The sequence below is a fragment of the Bombus impatiens genome, unplaced genomic scaffold (genome assembly GCF_000188095.3).
Source record: "Bombus impatiens unplaced genomic scaffold, BIMP_2.2 scf_1528, whole genome shotgun sequence".
NCBI classification, from domain to species: Eukaryota; Metazoa; Arthropoda; class Insecta; order Hymenoptera; family Apidae; genus Bombus; species Bombus impatiens.
Genome location: NT_177947.1, coordinates 95,248 through 114,896, shown reverse-complemented (window position 1 = coordinate 114,896; position 19,649 = coordinate 95,248). Strand labels below are relative to the sequence as shown.

The window sequence follows — 19,649 nt, the reverse complement described above, 5'->3', positions numbered from 1 at the left end:
AAACTGAAGAATATATATTTCCGTTCAGTCATTAATATGCTGTCATTAAATTTCCCGTCTTACATATCCGCGAACACGGCAATTACTTTCTTTTAAAACGCTGTCATTACATTCTAATAAAAACACAACGAACGAAAGGCATTTAATAAATTTGTGTGAAATGTACATTATTATATAATTATAATATAACAATGTCAAACCCTTGTTCTTTGATTCGGTAAATTGAAACTGTTCATAAATGCCAAATGGAAGCAAGTAAATTGCGATTTTGTACGTACCAACACGTAATTGTCAATTAAAAGTTAGTCCCGTTACGTAATTGGAATTTCAATTAATTAAAGCTTTGAATATATACGTTTTAACTGATGCAGTGTGATTGGACGAAACGTAATAAACGTTGCGATCTTTGTAGAAATTCAGTAAGTACGTTTAAAAAAATAAAAAAAATGTAAGGTACTTTTTAGAAATATCAAAATATTATATATATCTAATAAAGATTAATCGATACTGTTTATTACGAAACGATATTTCGCGCGTATCTTTCGAAAGTAGTGCAACTCAAACGAGTCTTTCGAAAAACCAAAAGAAAACTATTTGGTAGCTTACAAGATAATTATTTATGTAATAATCAAGAATTATTTTTGTAATTCTTTGAAATCCTGCTTCGACAGTTTCGTCGTCCTTGTAATACAGGACTGAATTATTTTAAACTGTGAACATTCTGAAACACCTGCCATACCACCTAATAAACGTGCCATTTATTTATAGTCTTATCTTTATTCATGAATCAGAAATAAATAAATTATTTCGTCAGCAATAAAACAAAATCCTGTCGCTTACCTAGGTGTTCCTACGCTTCTTGAAATTGTTGTAAAAGCTATTCGTACGGTGTTCTCCAACTCTCAGCGCCATGAAAACGGCGAGATGGTAGCGACCGCTCGGATCATTTCCATAAGCTGGTACCATGGCAGAAGGGAAGGCAAGAAAGTGGTGGAAGTTGTCGAATATTACAACCTGGATGGAGAATGGTATCGGACTAGTCTGCTGTTGATCGTGGCACCGTGAACCACGATCCTGTTCCTCCCGCGCGTATCGTGAGCATAAACACGCCGAGGATCCTCGGTGTCGCAACCGAAGTGAAACTTGACTCCAAAGGATATTAAAGGGCTACGACCTTCCAGAGGTTAGTATTTAACTTCATTTCATATTCAAGCATTTTGAATGGAAGATCAATTATTATCGAGCGACAGAATGAAAGGGTGGGATTTTTGTTGGTATTAATTTTATCGACGCTCGACGGTTATGTATTTCGTGAGAAAATCCGCATTTTTTGGTTTATCCGACTTTAATACTATATTTGATATTGGTAAGACTGTATTTAGTGTATAATTCGTGATATTTTGTTACAAGTTGATAACTTGAATATGAAGAAAAAGTATACGTATGTTTACAACGAAGGAAAGTTTGATAGTGAAAAAATATACTTTTTACAACAGAAAAATACATCTTAATAGTCTTCTTGATCTTATTAAAATTATTGTTCTTAATACTAAATACAAGTAACAAATAAATGATGTATTATTAATAAGTATTGAACATAAACTTCATTCACTGACAAAGTAAGCGTTAGTTTTAACATGTTATGGAATTATACCGCAAAAGAAATTTGGATTGAATGAAAGAATTAATTTGAATCTTCTCTAACGTATTCATTTATCCTATGTGAATCAGAACGAGTTATATTTGTTTTCTATAATAAATGTAATCTATAATAAATAATTGTTAATCTGTAAAGTGTCATGTCTTATATGCTCTACGTGTATTAGTTTGATACATTGCATTGATTTTAACTGATTCAGTTCTGTCATTTAATAGCTGATAATGTAGAGTTTTCATTTAAAATCTTAAAGGAATAATTTATGAAATTTTGCGAAGTGAGAATTAGGTGAAAAGTCGACGGCTGCGCTGATTGTCTGACAGGAGAAGGCGAACAAGTCTTTTTTTCTCTAAAACGTCGCAAGACGTTAATTATAATCGCAAGTTCCGTTCTTTCACATTTTTCATTAAACAATGCCCTACCGGCGAAACGAAGTCGCGTGCGTTGCGTAACGTTGAAAAGAACGACAAGACAAGATAATCAGGAGGAATGTATACCTATATCTGAAGTTTGAATCTAATTATACATACGTTATGTGAAACATCTGCCTCTAACGAAGAATAAAATCAAGACGAAATTACGTAGGTACATCGAATTGAGTAAATCGAACGAGCAACTTTCGAAGATTATTCTTATTCTAAGAGTGAATTGCATTGTCTACTAATTTAGAATCTTTTCTTTCAATATACTTTGATACTTGATTTTTATTCTTTGATATTTTGACATTATGATATTTTCATCTATTTTTTGATCTCTTGATATTTGATACACCAATATACATTGAAAATTAAAAATTAAATTAAAAATCCTTCTGAAAAGATAAAAGCACGATAATGTAACCACAATCGTCGTTGAAATTCAAGGTTGAAATTTTGGAAAGTATTTCATAATTTTAATTAAAGATCTTGCTCCTTTCGCTGAACAATCTTCATGTGTTGTTTTCATGCATTACAAAATATCTGACATTTTGGATACTAAAGATTTTCTGTGAACAACATGCGTTGTACAATGCTGACCTAACTCACAGTAAACAGAGTCGTTAAAAGACACCGCTTCTTCTGTTTCCAAGCAGCACAATTGAGTGGGAAAATACACGATTCACTGGTTGTCAATTTTTCAAACGCGAGACAGGCATTACAAGTAACCTGTTAACCTGGAAAAGACGAGTTAACTCGTCGTTCCAATTACCACTATTTCTAATCCGTTGTAACTAGAATCTGCAATTTTTTAAATGCATAATAATATAACAATATGTCTGAATCACATTTGCAAGAATTGATAGAAACTAAGTTCGGTTTCATTGATTTTGCACCACAGGTTTAGAAGCAATTTTTGATCGAAGAATAACCTATAGTAGTTAAGCTTGCGCGATTTTAACGCGTTAAATTATCAAATAAGCCGATAATTGAACTGACAGATTCATATTACGCGTGGTATCTTTTAACTAAAATCAGAGAAGCGACGTTAAATTTGCGAATATATCATGAATAATGCATGTAGTTTCGACATACTATGTAGAAAGTAAAGCAGATTGTATCGGTTTATTCTTTCTTTCGTTTTATTGAATCAATTGATCCTTGAAAACGTAGGTTTGTAGAAGATATTCACAGAAAAATATACTTTAAGAAAGATATATTGAATTAATAGGAGAATTTCATGGGCAGACTCTCTATTTTACGAAAATTTCAACTTTCAAATGTGAAATATCGACTTTATTTTGAACTGAATTCCATTACAGTATTCGTTACACTACTTAGTGTGTAAAACACCACTATCACTATTTAAAATAAAAAATAAAATATAACTATTAAGGAACTATTAAGGAAATTAAGTAAAATATCACTATTTAGGAACCATTCCTTTTTAATAAAAACATGAATTTGCATGAAATATGCATTGTCTATTAATAATGGGAAATTTGAAAAATTGACGCTAAAATTCTAGCTCAAACCTGAAGTAAATACAAATTTGCCTTCGTTGAATTGAAATCATATGCATACGACGAGAGTATAAATTGACATCATAAAAAAAAATTTAATAGTATTTATATTTATTTAACATTGCAGAAAGCTATATACACGTGTAAAGCTTATAGCGAATAATCTGTCGAAATCAAAAGTTAGAATAAGTTTTTCTTCGTGCGTGCATCTCGCAATAATGCTATTACAGTATTATCGACTTGCGTCGCGAATATACCTTGGCATTAAGAATCATAGAAACATTCTACCTTTCCCTTGAAATATTCTCACTAAGTTCGTCGTACTGTTTGTCTGGCATTCTCTCTGACCGTATATATAAAAATAACGGTTCGCTTCTTTACTTTTTTTCTTTCGTTTCTTTGACAGCACGCATTAACGAATCACGAACGATATTTTATTACAGATGAGAAAAAATATAACGGTTGATTTTTATAATTGGTCGAAGTTCGACGCTGGGATATTTAGGATTGGAAACGTGTTATGGGATATCATTATTCATGAATATGTATGAACTTGTTATTGTTCATGATACTTCTGTACACGGTATTTCTCGTAACTGGATCTTGATTATAGTTTTGTCCTAAGTGGCAAGGAAAGAAAAAAGAGCCGAGAGAGAGAAGTTTCTCATGAGCCAACGAGGTCTAACATTATGTGACACGATTGTTCTGCAAACACAGTCACAGATTGTTCGCAGCCTTTTACATACTTCTTTATGGGCTACTGGAATATTAATCTTCTCCAGTTCAGATACTTATCGTGATAAAAACCGTGCTAAGTACTTAACATAGTGTACTTTCTTACATTATTAGTTAACAATAAGTATCTTTTTCGCTTCCTATCGGTACAATGTCGAATGTATATTAAAATGTTTCAATGTTGTTTTCAACAATTCACGAAAATATCTGATAATATAACACTGCGATATTGATCGTATATACGAGTTTTTAGCACAGAACGAGTGTTCTAGTTGAATCGAAAATGTATTTGGGTTTGCGTCGGTCGAGAACCTGAAATTGAAATTATAATTTCTAGCTTTGGAAACGAGTTTAAGATATGAAATAGAGATTACTAAATTAAATTAAGAAAAATAAATTTCGTATCAAAAATTTGAAAAAAAAGGATGATAATTATTAAATCGATGATCATTCTTATACGTTGTATGTTAAAAATTATAAAGAAATGGATCTGAGAAATAAAATGACGACTAAGACTTGAAAAATCATATTCATCCTATAAATTACATCAGCGATAAAAATCTCAGTCGCTCATACTAGTCATATCCTCCGTGAAACGAGCTTAGCTCTAACCTTTTTTATATGAACAATTTTCCACAATTCATTGGAACATCCGATATCCGGCGACCATAGCGGCATAAAGTGAAGTATAAATCTTGAAACGTACGATTAGAGAAGTGGAAGTAATGGAGACTTTTTCTCAGTAAACGTAAAAGACGTACTCTTGTTTAATAGGCATGCTAAAAATTGCCCCTAACAGCTCGTTGCTCCAGCGTTACGTAAAGCGGCTTGTTAAGAAAACTTTATATGAATTACTGCGAATTTTAAGGTTGAAACACCTGGATAAATCTCGTTGCACAATCTTCTCTTCTGGCGTTTTTATCATACAACTCTTGTCGCATATGTGAATTTAATATATTCTAGTATTTCATCAAAACATTTCATTGTTATTCTTATGTTATTGTTTTTTTTCATTTTATATCGGAGATTATAGTTTGTATGTGTAAGAAGTATTATTCTGAGTAGCAAGATTCTGAGATACCTTAAAATAAAAGTTCTAAATTTCATCCTACAAGTCATAATTACATATAAAATTCCACCTAATTGAGAATTATTCAGACTACTTAACGTCAGCTGTTACTCGAGAGTGAAATTATGAAAATATTCATAACGTCTGCGGTACTCCAGAATTCCGGAACAACCGTTAAATGTTAATCGGTATTCGTCTTCTGACAGTTATTATCTACGCTTAATGTTTAAAAATGTTCTCTTATTACACACCAATTCAAGACATACTGTATGTCATTAATTTCTATCTCTCAAACATTTGATTTAATTTATCATTTAATTCCCCCGAATTTTATAATACATACATATGATTTTGCAATCACATCCTGCGCTAATTACTGCATCAAATAATTAGAAATTTATTGATATTAATTAGAAATAAATTGCGGATGTACCTACATGTTTATGCAACTTCGTATTTTATGCACAGGAACGAATAGGAAAATGGAATTTAACTGTAGATTTATTTCATTTATTAAATATTATAACGAATACTTTATTTTGAATATGCATTTTTCACATTTTTACATCTTTTTTTCAACAAGTGCGTAAACATCCGCAATTTCATTGTGAGACTGACATTGTGAGACGTTTTTCATTACGTCATTAAGGATCGATTCTCCTTTTTCACAGACGTTAAAGATACGTAGTGTTAAAGCAATAAAATTCAACGGAAGCAGTAATAGAAGCTCGATAGAACTACTAGAAATAAATAGTCTTGGTATTGCATAAATTTTGATTGACGTACGCGCTATTTGAGCGGCCAGGCGTTATGACGAAGTGTAAAACGTTACAAGGCTCGAATAGTTACGAGTTGGACGAAGAGATTTCGATTGCGTGACAGTCGTATATGTGAGCAATAATTACCGGTAAAACGCAGCACGAGATCAAACGAAATATTACACGCGATGTATTTAAAATGCGGTGAACGTCAATTTCCAATTGTTTGCTTTAGCCAAACAACGACGAGAAACTTATTTTATTTTCGAATTTTCATAAATTTCGTTTATAAAGAAATTTTTGTATAATTTAGTTAAAAACAGTTGGAAACTTGAATGTTGGCATACCAGCTTTTATTGCTGTCTCCTTTAGTCTGTAATTTTACAAAATTTCTTCAATGTTATTATTTTGTAAAAAGATCAAGGTTGTACCTAGATAATTACAGATATTAAAAATTTCTGTCCGGTTAGCTAATGAAGCTGTCTGACGAAATTGTAGGTTGAACTTTTTACTCGTTCATTTCGTCGCAGCGAAAGTGTCGTTGAGAAATCAACTTGGAATCATTTAATTAATCGCGAGCGAATGACTTAATATCGGCCATTCATAAATTTCACTGTAAGAATTTTTAGAAGGAAACGCTTTTTATCCTTCGATAAATTACTCTTGGAAAACTTCATTTCGGCTGTTCGTTTTCATCATGGAAAATTTACGGAACATATAACCTTGGAGCAAAAATATTCTTTGTCTCATTACTATATCCAAGCGATTCGCTATTGAATATCTATAAGTTAAAAAGCTGACTATCATTCTTTTACTCGTAGTAATTAGATTTCGATTTTTATTCAAATATGTCCTGTCCTCTTTTCTGGAAAGATATTTCGAGACTTAACATAAAGACGTGAAAAATGCTATTTTTCATTATCTCATATGTTCACAGTAAAAGTCGTTGATGTGATATATTTAGAGTTGAATTTTAAATGGATTCTGCGTTTGAGAAACGAAAACTCTTATTTGATATGCCGAATTTCATGAAATTTGCGAATGTTCCCTATTGAGCCCTAGTATGCTATTAAATTTTACTTAAAGATCAAAGAATAGTGTTTCAAACCAGATACGATACGACTCTTCCTCTCAAAGAACGTAAACTCTTCGTAGAAGTTGGAAATAAGTAAGTTTAACGAAGTCACGTACGGATAGGGAACATATATCATCGTATTCTCTCCAATAAATCTGTAACTTTTTCCGAACGAAGTGTTGGCGTTTGTTAAATGGCCAAATAGAACGTATCCTCCACATTTGGTGAAATTTATCCTCGAATAAAGTGAAATACGACTCGAAAGACGAGGCGACATTCGTGACGCTACCTAATTGTAAAATTGCATAGTACGTATACTATGTAAATTTAGTATTATAAGGTGTTCTAGTTCGAACTTTGAAAGTATGCACAGAGTAAGAATAAAATGAATCTTTAGGGGCTTATAATTTTGACCGAGTGAACGGAAGTAAAATAAACGGAAGTTAAATGGAAAATTAAAGAGATACATAATATAGCGTCCTAAAATCAATCTTTTCGATATAAGATCTATTTATAATCATTCAATAGGTATCATAACCGAATCTCTTTATAATACATTAAATGGGAATATTTTCATTCTACGGGAATATTTTATGGATGGGAAAAAAGAGATTTAAAGCTTTTAGCTGTACAGAGCGGAAATTCAATATTTCTAAAAATCCTCATTCAATAATTAACGAAATGGAGGAATTTTAAGCTTTTAACAGTAGAACGAAAGTTCAATATTTTCAAAAATTCTCATTTAGTATTAATACAATTTTAATTAAATTTCCTTTCTCATTCGTATGTCGAGTATGCCTTATTCGTGTACATTCGTCTCTCACATAATTTTAATCAAATGTTATAAACTTTTTACGAATTATCAAAGAATAGATTTTATTCAAATGTAAAGAAATATAGAGAAATGTTTAATTTTATTTCTTCTTTCAAGACTCATGTACGCCTCGTACATTTGTAGTAACGTAATGGCAGCAGTTACTTTTTAATGATAGAAAATTATAGGATCGTGTGGAAAATAAAGCTTCGCAACGATCGACAACAAATCGGTGTAAAATATTTTGGCGGAATTGACGTTATTCAAGCAAAGAAACAGGATGATTATTTAATACCGTTTTATAAGTATTACGACACGCGTGTAGGCACGCATAACTTGCAGACAGGGTAATTTTTTCTTTTCTGTCAGAAAAATCACCGAAGAAAGTGTGGGAGGCTTCCTCGTTTCCGTTACCACGATTCCACACATTTATGCGATGTAAATTATAACAGATGCTGATACAAGTCTATTTCTCGACGATCAGGCAAGCATGAATGGACTTTCCGCCGGGAGAACAACAGATTCGGGTCTCGAAATTTCTTATGTAATTGCGAAGAAAGTGTCTCATTACTGAAAATGAATTTCAACTTCTCGTTCTTACAATTCGATTTTTATTTTATACGTCGCTAACAACTTTGATAAAATGCTTCCCAGAATATTTTAATTTCCCATGCTATACGTAACCGAGTGAACCTAACTTTAATAGCAGCTTGTATTCTGTATTTAAAATATATTGTTAGATTGCAGGTATTTATGAAAATTCATATTTGTACGAATATAATTTAAAAAATGGAATTTCAACAAATAATTGCTTTTTCTATTAAATATTATAAAGAATTCTATACTTTGGATATTTCATATATTTTTGCATATTATGTGTATTTCATGCGTTCTTCGATCTCAAAGTTTTCCAGAAATCCATAAAAAGCCGAACTCTATATAAGACAAATCCAGCCAACTGGTAATTCTGCGCTGAAGATGCGTTTGACGCGTTCCAATACGAGACATTCTCAGTCGAGGATATTGAATTCTCTCTCGTCCAAGCTTTCGACACGTGTACGTCCCGATCGAGAAACGTCGCTATGCAATTAGTCTGTTGTACGTTGTAAGTCTGACAGGGTGTCGAAGCAAAAAGCCAGGAAAACTAGCAAAAAAAAAGAAGCTGCAGAACTGCGTGACTTTCGTAACCGACGTGGTTCTCGGTCAGTGAACGTAACGGTGTTGAAGGTGTGTACACACGATCAAGCACGTTCACGCTGACAGTGTCCTTTCATACTGCAAGTAGCGATGCGCGCTGAAACATTTGGAATCGTATCAAACATTTATACGTGACATGGAGTTTCATGAACATGATTCGATATTTGAAACTTTCGAAAATCTTGGCAAATCTTGAATCTTGAATCTTGAATCTTGAGTCCCGACTTTTGAACGTTTAAAGTTCTTCGGAGTTTTAAAGGATTTTGGCTCCTTAAAATTTCGTTAAGTATCGAAAGTCTCGAAAAACTTCGTAGGTTTCAAAGTCACAAGAATTTGATAGGTAGAGGTCAAGGCTTTGAATCTCAGGACTTTCGACATTTTCAAAATTTTGAAGATACATCAGTGATGTTGAAGAATTCCAATTCGAGATCGAAACCTTATACGTTCAAAACGTATACAAACTCAAGATTCAATACGTATCAGGACTCAGGAATCTTAAATATCGAAAGTGGCTCGAGTTCTTATGATATTGAAAAACTTGGAATACCATTTCGAAATTGGAATTTGAACAAAATTGGAATAATCAACTGTAAGATTCTCTTGTCTAACTCAATTAAGAGAACAGGCAAGGTAACGATGCGAAGAATTTCTTTAATGATTCGCATTATCATATGTGATTCATAGATCCGAGAAAAGAAGGAAAAAAGTGATACGCAATCGTGATTTATTCGAACAATTATCGATCAGTGGATGAAAATCAATTGGAGAGATCGAGCATCTGTCGTCGATTGGTGACATCGATCGAAATAAGAATTTGTAACTGCTGTTGACATACGTCGCAAAGATTATTACATTATGCAACTAAATTCTATGATTTTCTCGTTCCTTGTAACGAATGGAGTTTTAGATGTGAGAGGAAACTCGTTTTAACTGATGGTTAAGTAATGAATTTTATGTGTATCGTTGACTTCTGGCTATTGGTGAAATTTAATAGTAGATTCGATAGAGATTGATGAATAGAAATTTTGTTATCGATAATGTTTTCGTCTTTAAGCTTTCCAGGAAATGAATTTTAATTAGTGCTTTAGTAGGTATTTTAGTATAGCTATTTTTATATTAATAGTTACCTAGAAAGGTTATTTTTACTAAATGCTGTTTCATAAAGTAGTTCATAACTACTTGTCTTGCAATTTTCTTAGTAGCTACTTAAGTGAGCGTTAACCATTAATTTTTATACTACGGTAGCAGACACGAAATATTAAAACGTTATACGTAACTTATTAAGATAATTCTGCGAGAGACTGCCAGCATTTCTCGGAGATAATAGATCATAGCATTGTTCCTTGCATTGATCATAGCATTGTTCAATATTGTTTAAATACCTTTGCTAAGCAAACAGGAATGAGAGCTTAGCTCACTTGTTATTTTCCGAGATTTTCCAATGATTCCAGATTAATGCAATAGAACTCCATTTACATAAGTTTTATTTATTCGAATGAAATTTTAATTAGTGCCAGATTAAATGAACTTTCGATTGTTGAGTCTATTTATCTAAACGTGAACTTATCATATGAATGGAAGATAATAGATGGTAGGGGACAATGAACGTACTTCTATTGTATGAACTCTAGTTATATAAACTATTTGTCCTCCGACAAGTTCATATAAAACGAGTTTTAGTGTACATCGTATTTTGCCTTCGTAATTGTCATAAAAATTAAACATTCATAGTTTTTTGTAATCTAACTTTTACCATATATTAAGAAGAATATAGGTATAGAACATTCCTCTGCCAAAATAAGTGGCCTTCGACATACGACGCGAAAATAGGAAGATGCTAAGCGCTTCTTCCATACATTTACGGGAATTAGCCCGCGTTTTAAATCGGGACGCAGGATATTTCAATGGAAACTAAATCGTCTGAAATATCATGAAACATACATATGTAAACCTGGAAAGGTAGTCGGTCTAATTATTCGTCTCAGCAGGAGAGCCGGATAATAACAATTGCGTGGAATGCTGGGAAAACTATTACATAACTAACGATAAGTCGGAAATTAACTGCCGCTTAATTTAAAACAGAATAAGAAATAATATTTACAGGCATGATCAAGTAGATAATAATTAATCGTTTTACAATGAAAAACGTATCTCAAAAATTCAACAACATTTTATCTATTATCGCAAATCTTATTACAAAAATAATCAGCTAATCAATAGTCATCGCCTGTGAATATTATCGAACAATTTCTCACAATAGCTATTGCACTTTACTCAGCCACTTTCTATCGCATTCGCAACCACCGGTCGCTCTACTATAAACTCCAATCCCATCTCCAAAGATTACCGTAACACATTGCAACGCAACTCGCGTAATACCAACGACAAAAAGACCAACAAACGATTGCAAATTCCCCGCAACATCGAACTCCTCGATCTCGTTCACTTCGCTTCATCGATCATCCGTTGAAAGAAAACCAAGCCAGATGGTAAAATCTCTTTCTCGAGAAGACGCATAGAGGAACAATAAGAACCGCGCAATGTTTTTGTTTCACGTGTATCTACATCTACAGAGCAATAATTACGGTTCACAACGGTAGGAGAGGAACGTTGGGTGCCGGAATGCCGAGCGAGAATGAGGAGCGTAGGAAGAGGAAACGCGACGTGAAAAGCATATTATGGCACCGTTGTAGGAGTTGTAGGACACAGGGCCAAAGGACTTTTCACGATTATAAAACATGACTCGGTACTTTTATTGAGAAATCGTTCACTCCATCGCTACGATTTAGAAAATAAGTAAGAAAAGAATTTCTTAAGCTTGAAGGTGTATTATCGCGAATTATGAACCAAACAAAAATTTCAATGTATGGTCTATCTATTATCATTATCATGAATTTTTATGCAACTTAATATCTTTGCAAATATAATGAAAAAAATCCAAGCTCAATAAAAAATTGTTCTACCTAACAGGTATTACAAAAAGCGTTGCACTTTGGATATTTTATGTATTTTTTCATATTATGTGGACTCTGTGAAATTTTGCATTTTCAAATTTCCTACAAGTGTATAAAAATGCGCGGTCCAATAACACGGGATGAACAGTTTCATTTATTTAATTATTTATTAAAATCATAAGAAGAAAGCTTTTTATTCTATTGGTTCATAGTGATATATGAAAAGCATCATGGTAACTGAAGCATACAGGAAAAAACTTGTCTTTAATTGCAAGATACAGATCAGATAAGAGATTCTTCTCAACTCATAAAAAGACCATCGTCGTTAGTTCAAGCAGTAGCATTTAAAACACTTTAGTGGAAACTACTTCGCTATCGTATTTTAACGTAATATCGGCTAACATCTAAACAAATAGTTAAAGTTCATTGTTATGTGGCGATTTGTATTTACATAAGCAAAGTGAATATTTTTTACAATAATGTATATTGAAAATTATTTAATTAGTTAACACAAGTAATATCATCTCTAAAGGATTTCGTGAATAATACCATGTTGCGAAATACCTTAGATATTTTACATCAGAAATTTTCATTTAATTAATTTTATACTAGAAATTGCCCATAGATAGAGAAGGATTAAGAACAGAACGCGAGGAAAATAGGAGGATCGATCGCGATTGCGCGTCTACGTGACTCGATTTCCGCGTCGTAGAAGCGTCCTATAGTCGTCGAAACGCCGTAAATTGTTTAATCGAGGATAATTGAATAGAAAGTCGAAGGTAGTTCAAAGAGCTTGAAGAGTTTAAACAAGTGAAGAGGTCTGAAACGACACGATCGTGAAGAGATTTTTAATTCGGACAAATTGACAAAGACGAAAACGGATTCCAACATAGCTCAAAGAAAAAGGAACAGAGATTCTACATTGATGAAACATTTTTGGCTTCTCACAATGGATTTAAACGCTACTTTCTTTTTCTTCTTAAATATCTCCGCGACAACAATTTAAAAATCCACATATTACGTCCGATCAAACAAAAGTACCAACGAACCCATATCTCTCATGTTGCTAAAAGTACACAAATTATTACAGCATAGACTCGATTATCCAGTTTGATGAGCCTAGAACTATAGCCTTGACAAAGCTTTGCAGCGAATGGTAAAATAGGTACTGCAATTTTTGCATTTATTCATATCGATGATTGCGAATTCGTCTAGCGTCCTCAAAACTCGATACGCGAGTATCGCGATGCGCGAAATGAATCCAATTTCTGTTGAAATTGAACAATCTCGACATGGGTGTCACGGTAGGCTAGATCGTATTTTAACGCGCGTTTTCGTAACGTATTTTCGTTTATGATTGAAAATTACTTATCGATGTAAAACTCGTTTCAATAATGGATTTAAATCTTTTATTGCGCTACGATTCTGCGGAAGAAAATATATAAAATGTATATATGAATTAATTATATGCTTTAGTTACACTTTTAATAGGGATTTTCTTTTAATCTCCAATACTTAAGTTTCTTTAACAGTTTTAACAGTATAACTACGTCCCATAATATAATAAGAATATAACTGTATCCCAACATAATTTTCTATATTTGTTTCTAACAATTTTAGTATTTTTTCAATTCTGTGCGTTCAACGTTTTATATAAAACGAGTATTCAAAATGGACAGATAATCTCGCACAAAAGAGAAGAAGCTAGAAAGTTGGATGATTAGTAGACTGTCACCTTTGTTACAACGAAATTTCTCTTTTTTATAGCGAATTTTTATCGAAGAGTAGGGCTGGGAACAAGACATCAAAGTAGAAAGTCTAACGTTTCCTTCTTCCTTCACCCTTTGAGCGAACGAAAGTGCAACTTTGTTCGGTTGATTGTAAAATTAGCTGTTTCACTATTTCAATCAATACTTGAAAGGCTTACATTTCTCTATTTAACTCACAGATAATTAAAATGTCATTCATTTAAATTCTTAGTGGCAACGGATATTTCCATTACTGAAACTTTTGCTTACTTCACGCAACGATAGATTTATTTATCAATTCTTCGTTTCTTGTAGATGCTAACTAAAGAATATAAAATTACATATGAAATTTTTCATTGATGATGAGATTAATAAAAAATAATAAAGATTAGATGCAAAAGAAAATTACTAAGAATACTGAAATAAAGAGCATTATATCTTTTTAAATTTACCATCTCAGGTTTGGTAAAAAATCAATAAACGTTCCAGATGAGCTGTAACTGTCCATTAACGCCTTCAACCGGGCCGACTTTAGCATCAACATGCGGTGGTTCGTCCTTCATGTTGTTCATGGGCCTTCTAGAAGTATTCCTTCGTAGCCAGTGCGACCTCGAGGATCCATGCAACAGGCCACTACCACCCCCTACTGTTAACTCCAGGTAAAATAAAGAAGTTATAAGAAGAGCCTCGAAATTTTGAAGCTTAACTATCGCGAATTATGAGCACGAGTTATAAAAAAAATTTTAATATACAAAAAAAGAGAAAACATTTTAATTGTTTAATTCTTTATTATAACAGCTTAACCAACAGTTCCACAGAAAAGACTGATAAAAGTCGTCATAAATAATAGAACGTTTTTCAAAGAGCAATAAGAAAGGTGGTACCTAACGGAGGAGATAATGAACTTATAATTTGTTAAAAATGATCCTTAACGCTTATAACGAGATTGCGTATTTCTATGCAAATTCATATTTTGGAGAATACAATTTAGAAACTAGAACATCGATAGAAGATCGTTTTACCTATTAAGTATTACAAAAAGCATTATACTTTGAATACTTTACTAGTTTGAATTTTATCATATTATCGGCGTTCTGTATAATTTTATCTTTTTTTGTCGCAATACACAATACGCTAACATATGGCTTCTAACAATATTAAAGTTCTCCAAACAATGCCTTTGACTAATACACACATATATCCTATCAAATTCAATTCGTGGAAGCGTGAAAGCATATCTCAACGTACTCTGATCACTGTAACCCACATTTGGAATAAAACTCGTTTGAATGTAAGATTTTCTGGAACTATTCCAGCATCGATATCGCAAGGGAAGGTATATGTACATACTAGAAATACAGTAGGAAAAGTTTCGAAACATATATGCGCGTATCCCTTACGAAAATAAATTTAAACTGTTCCTGAAAATAAGATCATCGATTATGTCTATATGTATGTATATGGTCCAAGTTGCAAGTTTCGAACTCTAGAGATTAAACTCTCTAACCGGGTCACGGTCGAGTGAAATGACAAATTGGTCACGCCTTCAAATGGAGTTGATTCGATAACCCAGAAACTCGTTTCGTTTATCGAAATCAAAAAGAAAGGAAATCGAATATCGATTAAAAACTCACAAACACGTATCCAGATATTTTTTCACAGTTATTCCTATGAATACTAAATTAGCATTTTAAAATAACAGAACAGTGACACTTTTGTTGTGAAATTTGATTTTAGAAAGGCTATTCGATACAAAACCGATCATAATATCCGATTGTCCATTTTTATTTTATTTTATTTACCACTCGACATTCTGTATCTCGTTAACGAAAATCCAAAAGGATCCGTATTTCATTTTCCATGCTCCGTTTAACTGAAATCCTTCTGTCAATTTTAAAGCGGTATCTGTTTTACGTGTGCGCTTATTCGACTCGATTATATTCGTCTTTTCTACGTGCATATTTTTAGAAAATTATATTACCCAATTAAATCTATAAAATTAGTATCATCGTAGAAAATCTTTCAAAATATATGACACGGTATGACAATTTTTATTTTAACAACATATTCAAAATGAAGGAATTGTCATAATGTTTAATCAATCGAATAAATCTTCATAGGTTTCATGTAGCCTTAGTTATATTTACGTCCACGTCTAATTCTGAGCTTTTAAAACATCGGGAGAAATTCTGGAATGCTTATTGAAGTCTCTTTACTACATTGTCCAATTGTTCTTAAGTGAAACGTCTAAAAGATTTCTCGAGAAAGATAAATATTCGCTTCGAAGAAACTTACGATTGAAATTTCGCTTGGGACGTGAATGACCCAGGTTGCCTACGAAGGGTTAATAAAAATATGAAATTCTGTAAAAATCCACACTCCACTAACACTAACCTCGGTAATATGGAACAAAAATAACGTTAAGAAAAAGATTTATCTTCGACCAAGACCACCTATGACCTTCATTCCGCTCTTTTTTCCTGCTATCTTCTGCTATATTTTTTCGGTTTTCCTTATATGCTTCATAAATTCTTCCTCTTCCCTGTACCGCGTCGTTTCATTAGACACTCAACCGAGCATCAGAGCGAATCGAAAGAGATTCCGGAAGAATCTCGACAAACGACGAGGGAATAAAATTGTTCGAACAGGAACCAGAATGTCTGGTGATGGTCAAACGACAACGAAGAAGGCCTTCTTAATTGTTACAGACACGGTTCACGTGATATCGTACGGAAACTATAGTCCGTTGTCTGTATCCTTCTCGGAAGTGAACATCCATGTATACGTATCCATGAAATTGTAACGTGTATGTATTCATGAAATTGTAGCATGTATGTAACCATGCGTAATGGCCCGGTACCATTGTTCCAATGATTCTCTCACGTTGCATCACACCTGCTCCATGAATCTGCGCTTGCAGTTCTGCCGGATGCTCACTGAGGCAACCAGATTCGGTAGTTAGATCCTTCATGCGGTTTCAAACAGCCGCGAATCCGTGCTCTGAGTTATAGATAATTTGATGAAATTGAAGGCGCGTCACTAGGAACCGTTCGCGGTTAAACGCGAAAGGCAGAATGTGCGACAGATTCTGTGAACCATTCAAATGTAATCAGAATGGAAGTAGATAGAAACGTGACGAAGAAATGCTCGTAAAGCTGAAACTCTAACGAGTTGGGACTCTTCAGTGATATTATTGATCGAATCTTGAAATCGTGTTTTGCAAGGGATGCGAGAACTTTCGGAAAGAAAATCGCTCGTTGTAGTAAAGTAATCTTGGAATTTTATAATTTTGGAATCGTTAAAAGAAACGTTTGTTGCCGGAATGGATGGAAATAAAGCAATCTACCGTTGATATCTGTATTGTTATTAATCAACGTTGAAAATCAATGTGATTTCCATACGATACAGCAACTTTCAGTAGAATTACTTGAAGCGAGTAACTTTCATTGAATTTTTGGAAATTACTAAAAAGAACTGTTCACTATTAAGCTTTATCGAAATAAAGCAAATTGCTGTTAATATTTATGTTATTCTTAACTGATGTTTAAGGTCAACCCATTTTTCAAGAGGTGAAATCTTCCAAAAAAAATCACGATCGAACCATCGAGTGGTTCAAAGAAGTTTTCCATGCCAGAATCGATTAAAGGCAGGCAAATTGCTGTTAATGTCCTTAACCCCTTCCCGTACTTTATCGAGTCAGACTCGCGATGAAAATTTTGGCCCAAACATAAATATCGCGAGTCTGACTCGCGACCAGATACTTGGACCAAACGCAAACATAACAAGCCGAGCTCGCAGACTGTTTTTTTGCCCATTACGATCGTGACTGAATGTTAGTTCCTGTTTACGAGCATCAGTCTGATCTGTTTCGTCGAACTGAATGGCACGGGAAGGGGTTAATAAGAACTAGCTGTAATACATGTTCATAAGGAAATTCGATAGTAGAAGGTACGATAACTGTAGGATTAAGGTCAACAAGCGAAAGTATACTCGAATCTACAATACCACAGTTGAAAATCACCTGAAGAATAGCTAACGATATTTATACGCGTTTCCCATTTTTAATTATACATCTTGTTTCTTCTCTCATTTTTCATTTCTCTACAAGAAAATCTAAAAAATCTAAAGAATAATTTCATAACTTCCATGGTAATATACAAATTAATCTACAAATAGCGCAAGTACTTTTATAATTAAAGCCAGAACCTTTATTCTTAAAAAATTACTTATGTATAACGTAATTTCTAGCAGATACTAATAACTACTTATTGCAGGAAGTAACCGGAATCCATCGTTAAGTCGAAGAGCAAGAGGATTATGAATAATAAATAAGTAATATAATGCAACTTCTGGGTCAATTATATCATCCGTCAGAGAGAAATTTCATAATTTCAAATTAAATATTCTTATTACGCGTACTCGGTTCTCCAAGTGTCTGCCACTGTTCGCCCAGTCCATTGCTTCTCTACGCAATACAACGCAGATTTACGCTATTACATACGTTCAGAATACAGAACACAAAATTCAGAATACAATAATAGCAAAGGGTGAACCGTTATTAACCGATTTCCCGTGAGATATATGTTCATCGGTTCATATACATTTAATGAGCTCGTTTTCGCGTTTCTCATGCGTGTCATGAATTACATAACACATTTCTTCTGCGTAATTTGACACAAGATGACACGGGACGACGCAACGCTCTCCTTTCTTCTTAACATATTTCACGCTTGTCGCGTATGGATATAAATAATTTTTTCCATGTTACGATGTAGCTACTTGTGCTAGTCATGTAACAGTGTTATCTCATATACAATTCTTGTATAATACTTGGATTTAAAATTAAACGAATTTCTTTCCAAACTGTTATTCCCGTAAAAATAATAATTAAAATGTACAACCACAGCTAATCGAACTGTCATCGCTACAATATATTGTACATTTGCTATAATTTACTACGTATTTGGCAAAATATTTTTATGCGCATCCCGTTCACATATATAAAATATATTTTTATATTTCATAAATGTCAGGTAGCAGAGTGGTTTCTGTAAATTCTTGAAATATCGCATAAAGCATTAATATTTTATAACACAATTAGGAACGTTTCGCAAACGTTGCAGGCAGCATCATCTAACATACATCTATCACTAATATTATATTAATTAACAGATGTAATACTAGCGAAACTTTGACATATTTGTATCATTCTTTATACGCATTATTATTATATTATCTATATATCAAAATTTTACAATTTCTAATTGATCCTTCGAATCCATATAGGTGTCATATACTCATGGTTAAAGCAGATACGTGATAAAAGCCGAGACGTATGTAGCGAACGTATTAAACTACTGTCAAAGGCCCTTAATTGGAAGCTGTGGAAACCGTATCGCGATAATCGACGGTGATTAATAATAATATCGATGGAAACGATTGCACAGATGATAATAGTGACGAAACACAATTACTGGAAACAGATATTGCAGAACGGAGCGAATTATTGAGAATATCCCGTTGCTTCATTTTAATCCATTTCCGTTGCCGCGATGTTAGAAGGCAGCATGATTGACTGAAATTAATAATGAACGCAGGCTAACTGTCTTCCTACGGAAGGTTTCTGTTGTGCAAGAAAATGGAATTGGCATTAAAAAACGAGTAATGGCTGGTGAATTTTATTTTCTGACTGGTGGTTGGAAA

The 19,649-nt window shown here is 33.2% G+C and overlaps 1 protein-coding gene across 3 annotated transcripts in view; it reads left to right on the top strand.

The window, feature by feature from the left end:
* The first annotated feature begins 1,032 nt into the window (after positions 1–1,032).
* The window catches only part of LOC100744789 (glucose dehydrogenase [FAD, quinone]), a 34,367-nt gene continuing 15,750 nt past the window's right edge, over positions 1,033–19,649 (top strand). Inside the window, exons 1-2 of one of the 3 annotated variants that reach the window (XM_003494102.4) lie at positions 1,033–1,183; positions 14,436–14,605. In XM_003494102.4, coding sequence (XP_003494150.1) covers positions 14,436–14,605 — 170 coding nt within the window. In that variant the 5' untranslated portion in view covers positions 1,033–1,183. Of the gene's footprint in view, positions 1,184–12,545; positions 12,659–12,770; positions 13,364–14,435; positions 14,606–19,649 lie in introns of those variants that run through there. The other 2 variants (XM_024371708.2, XM_024371709.2) reach the window with 2 other exon arrangements.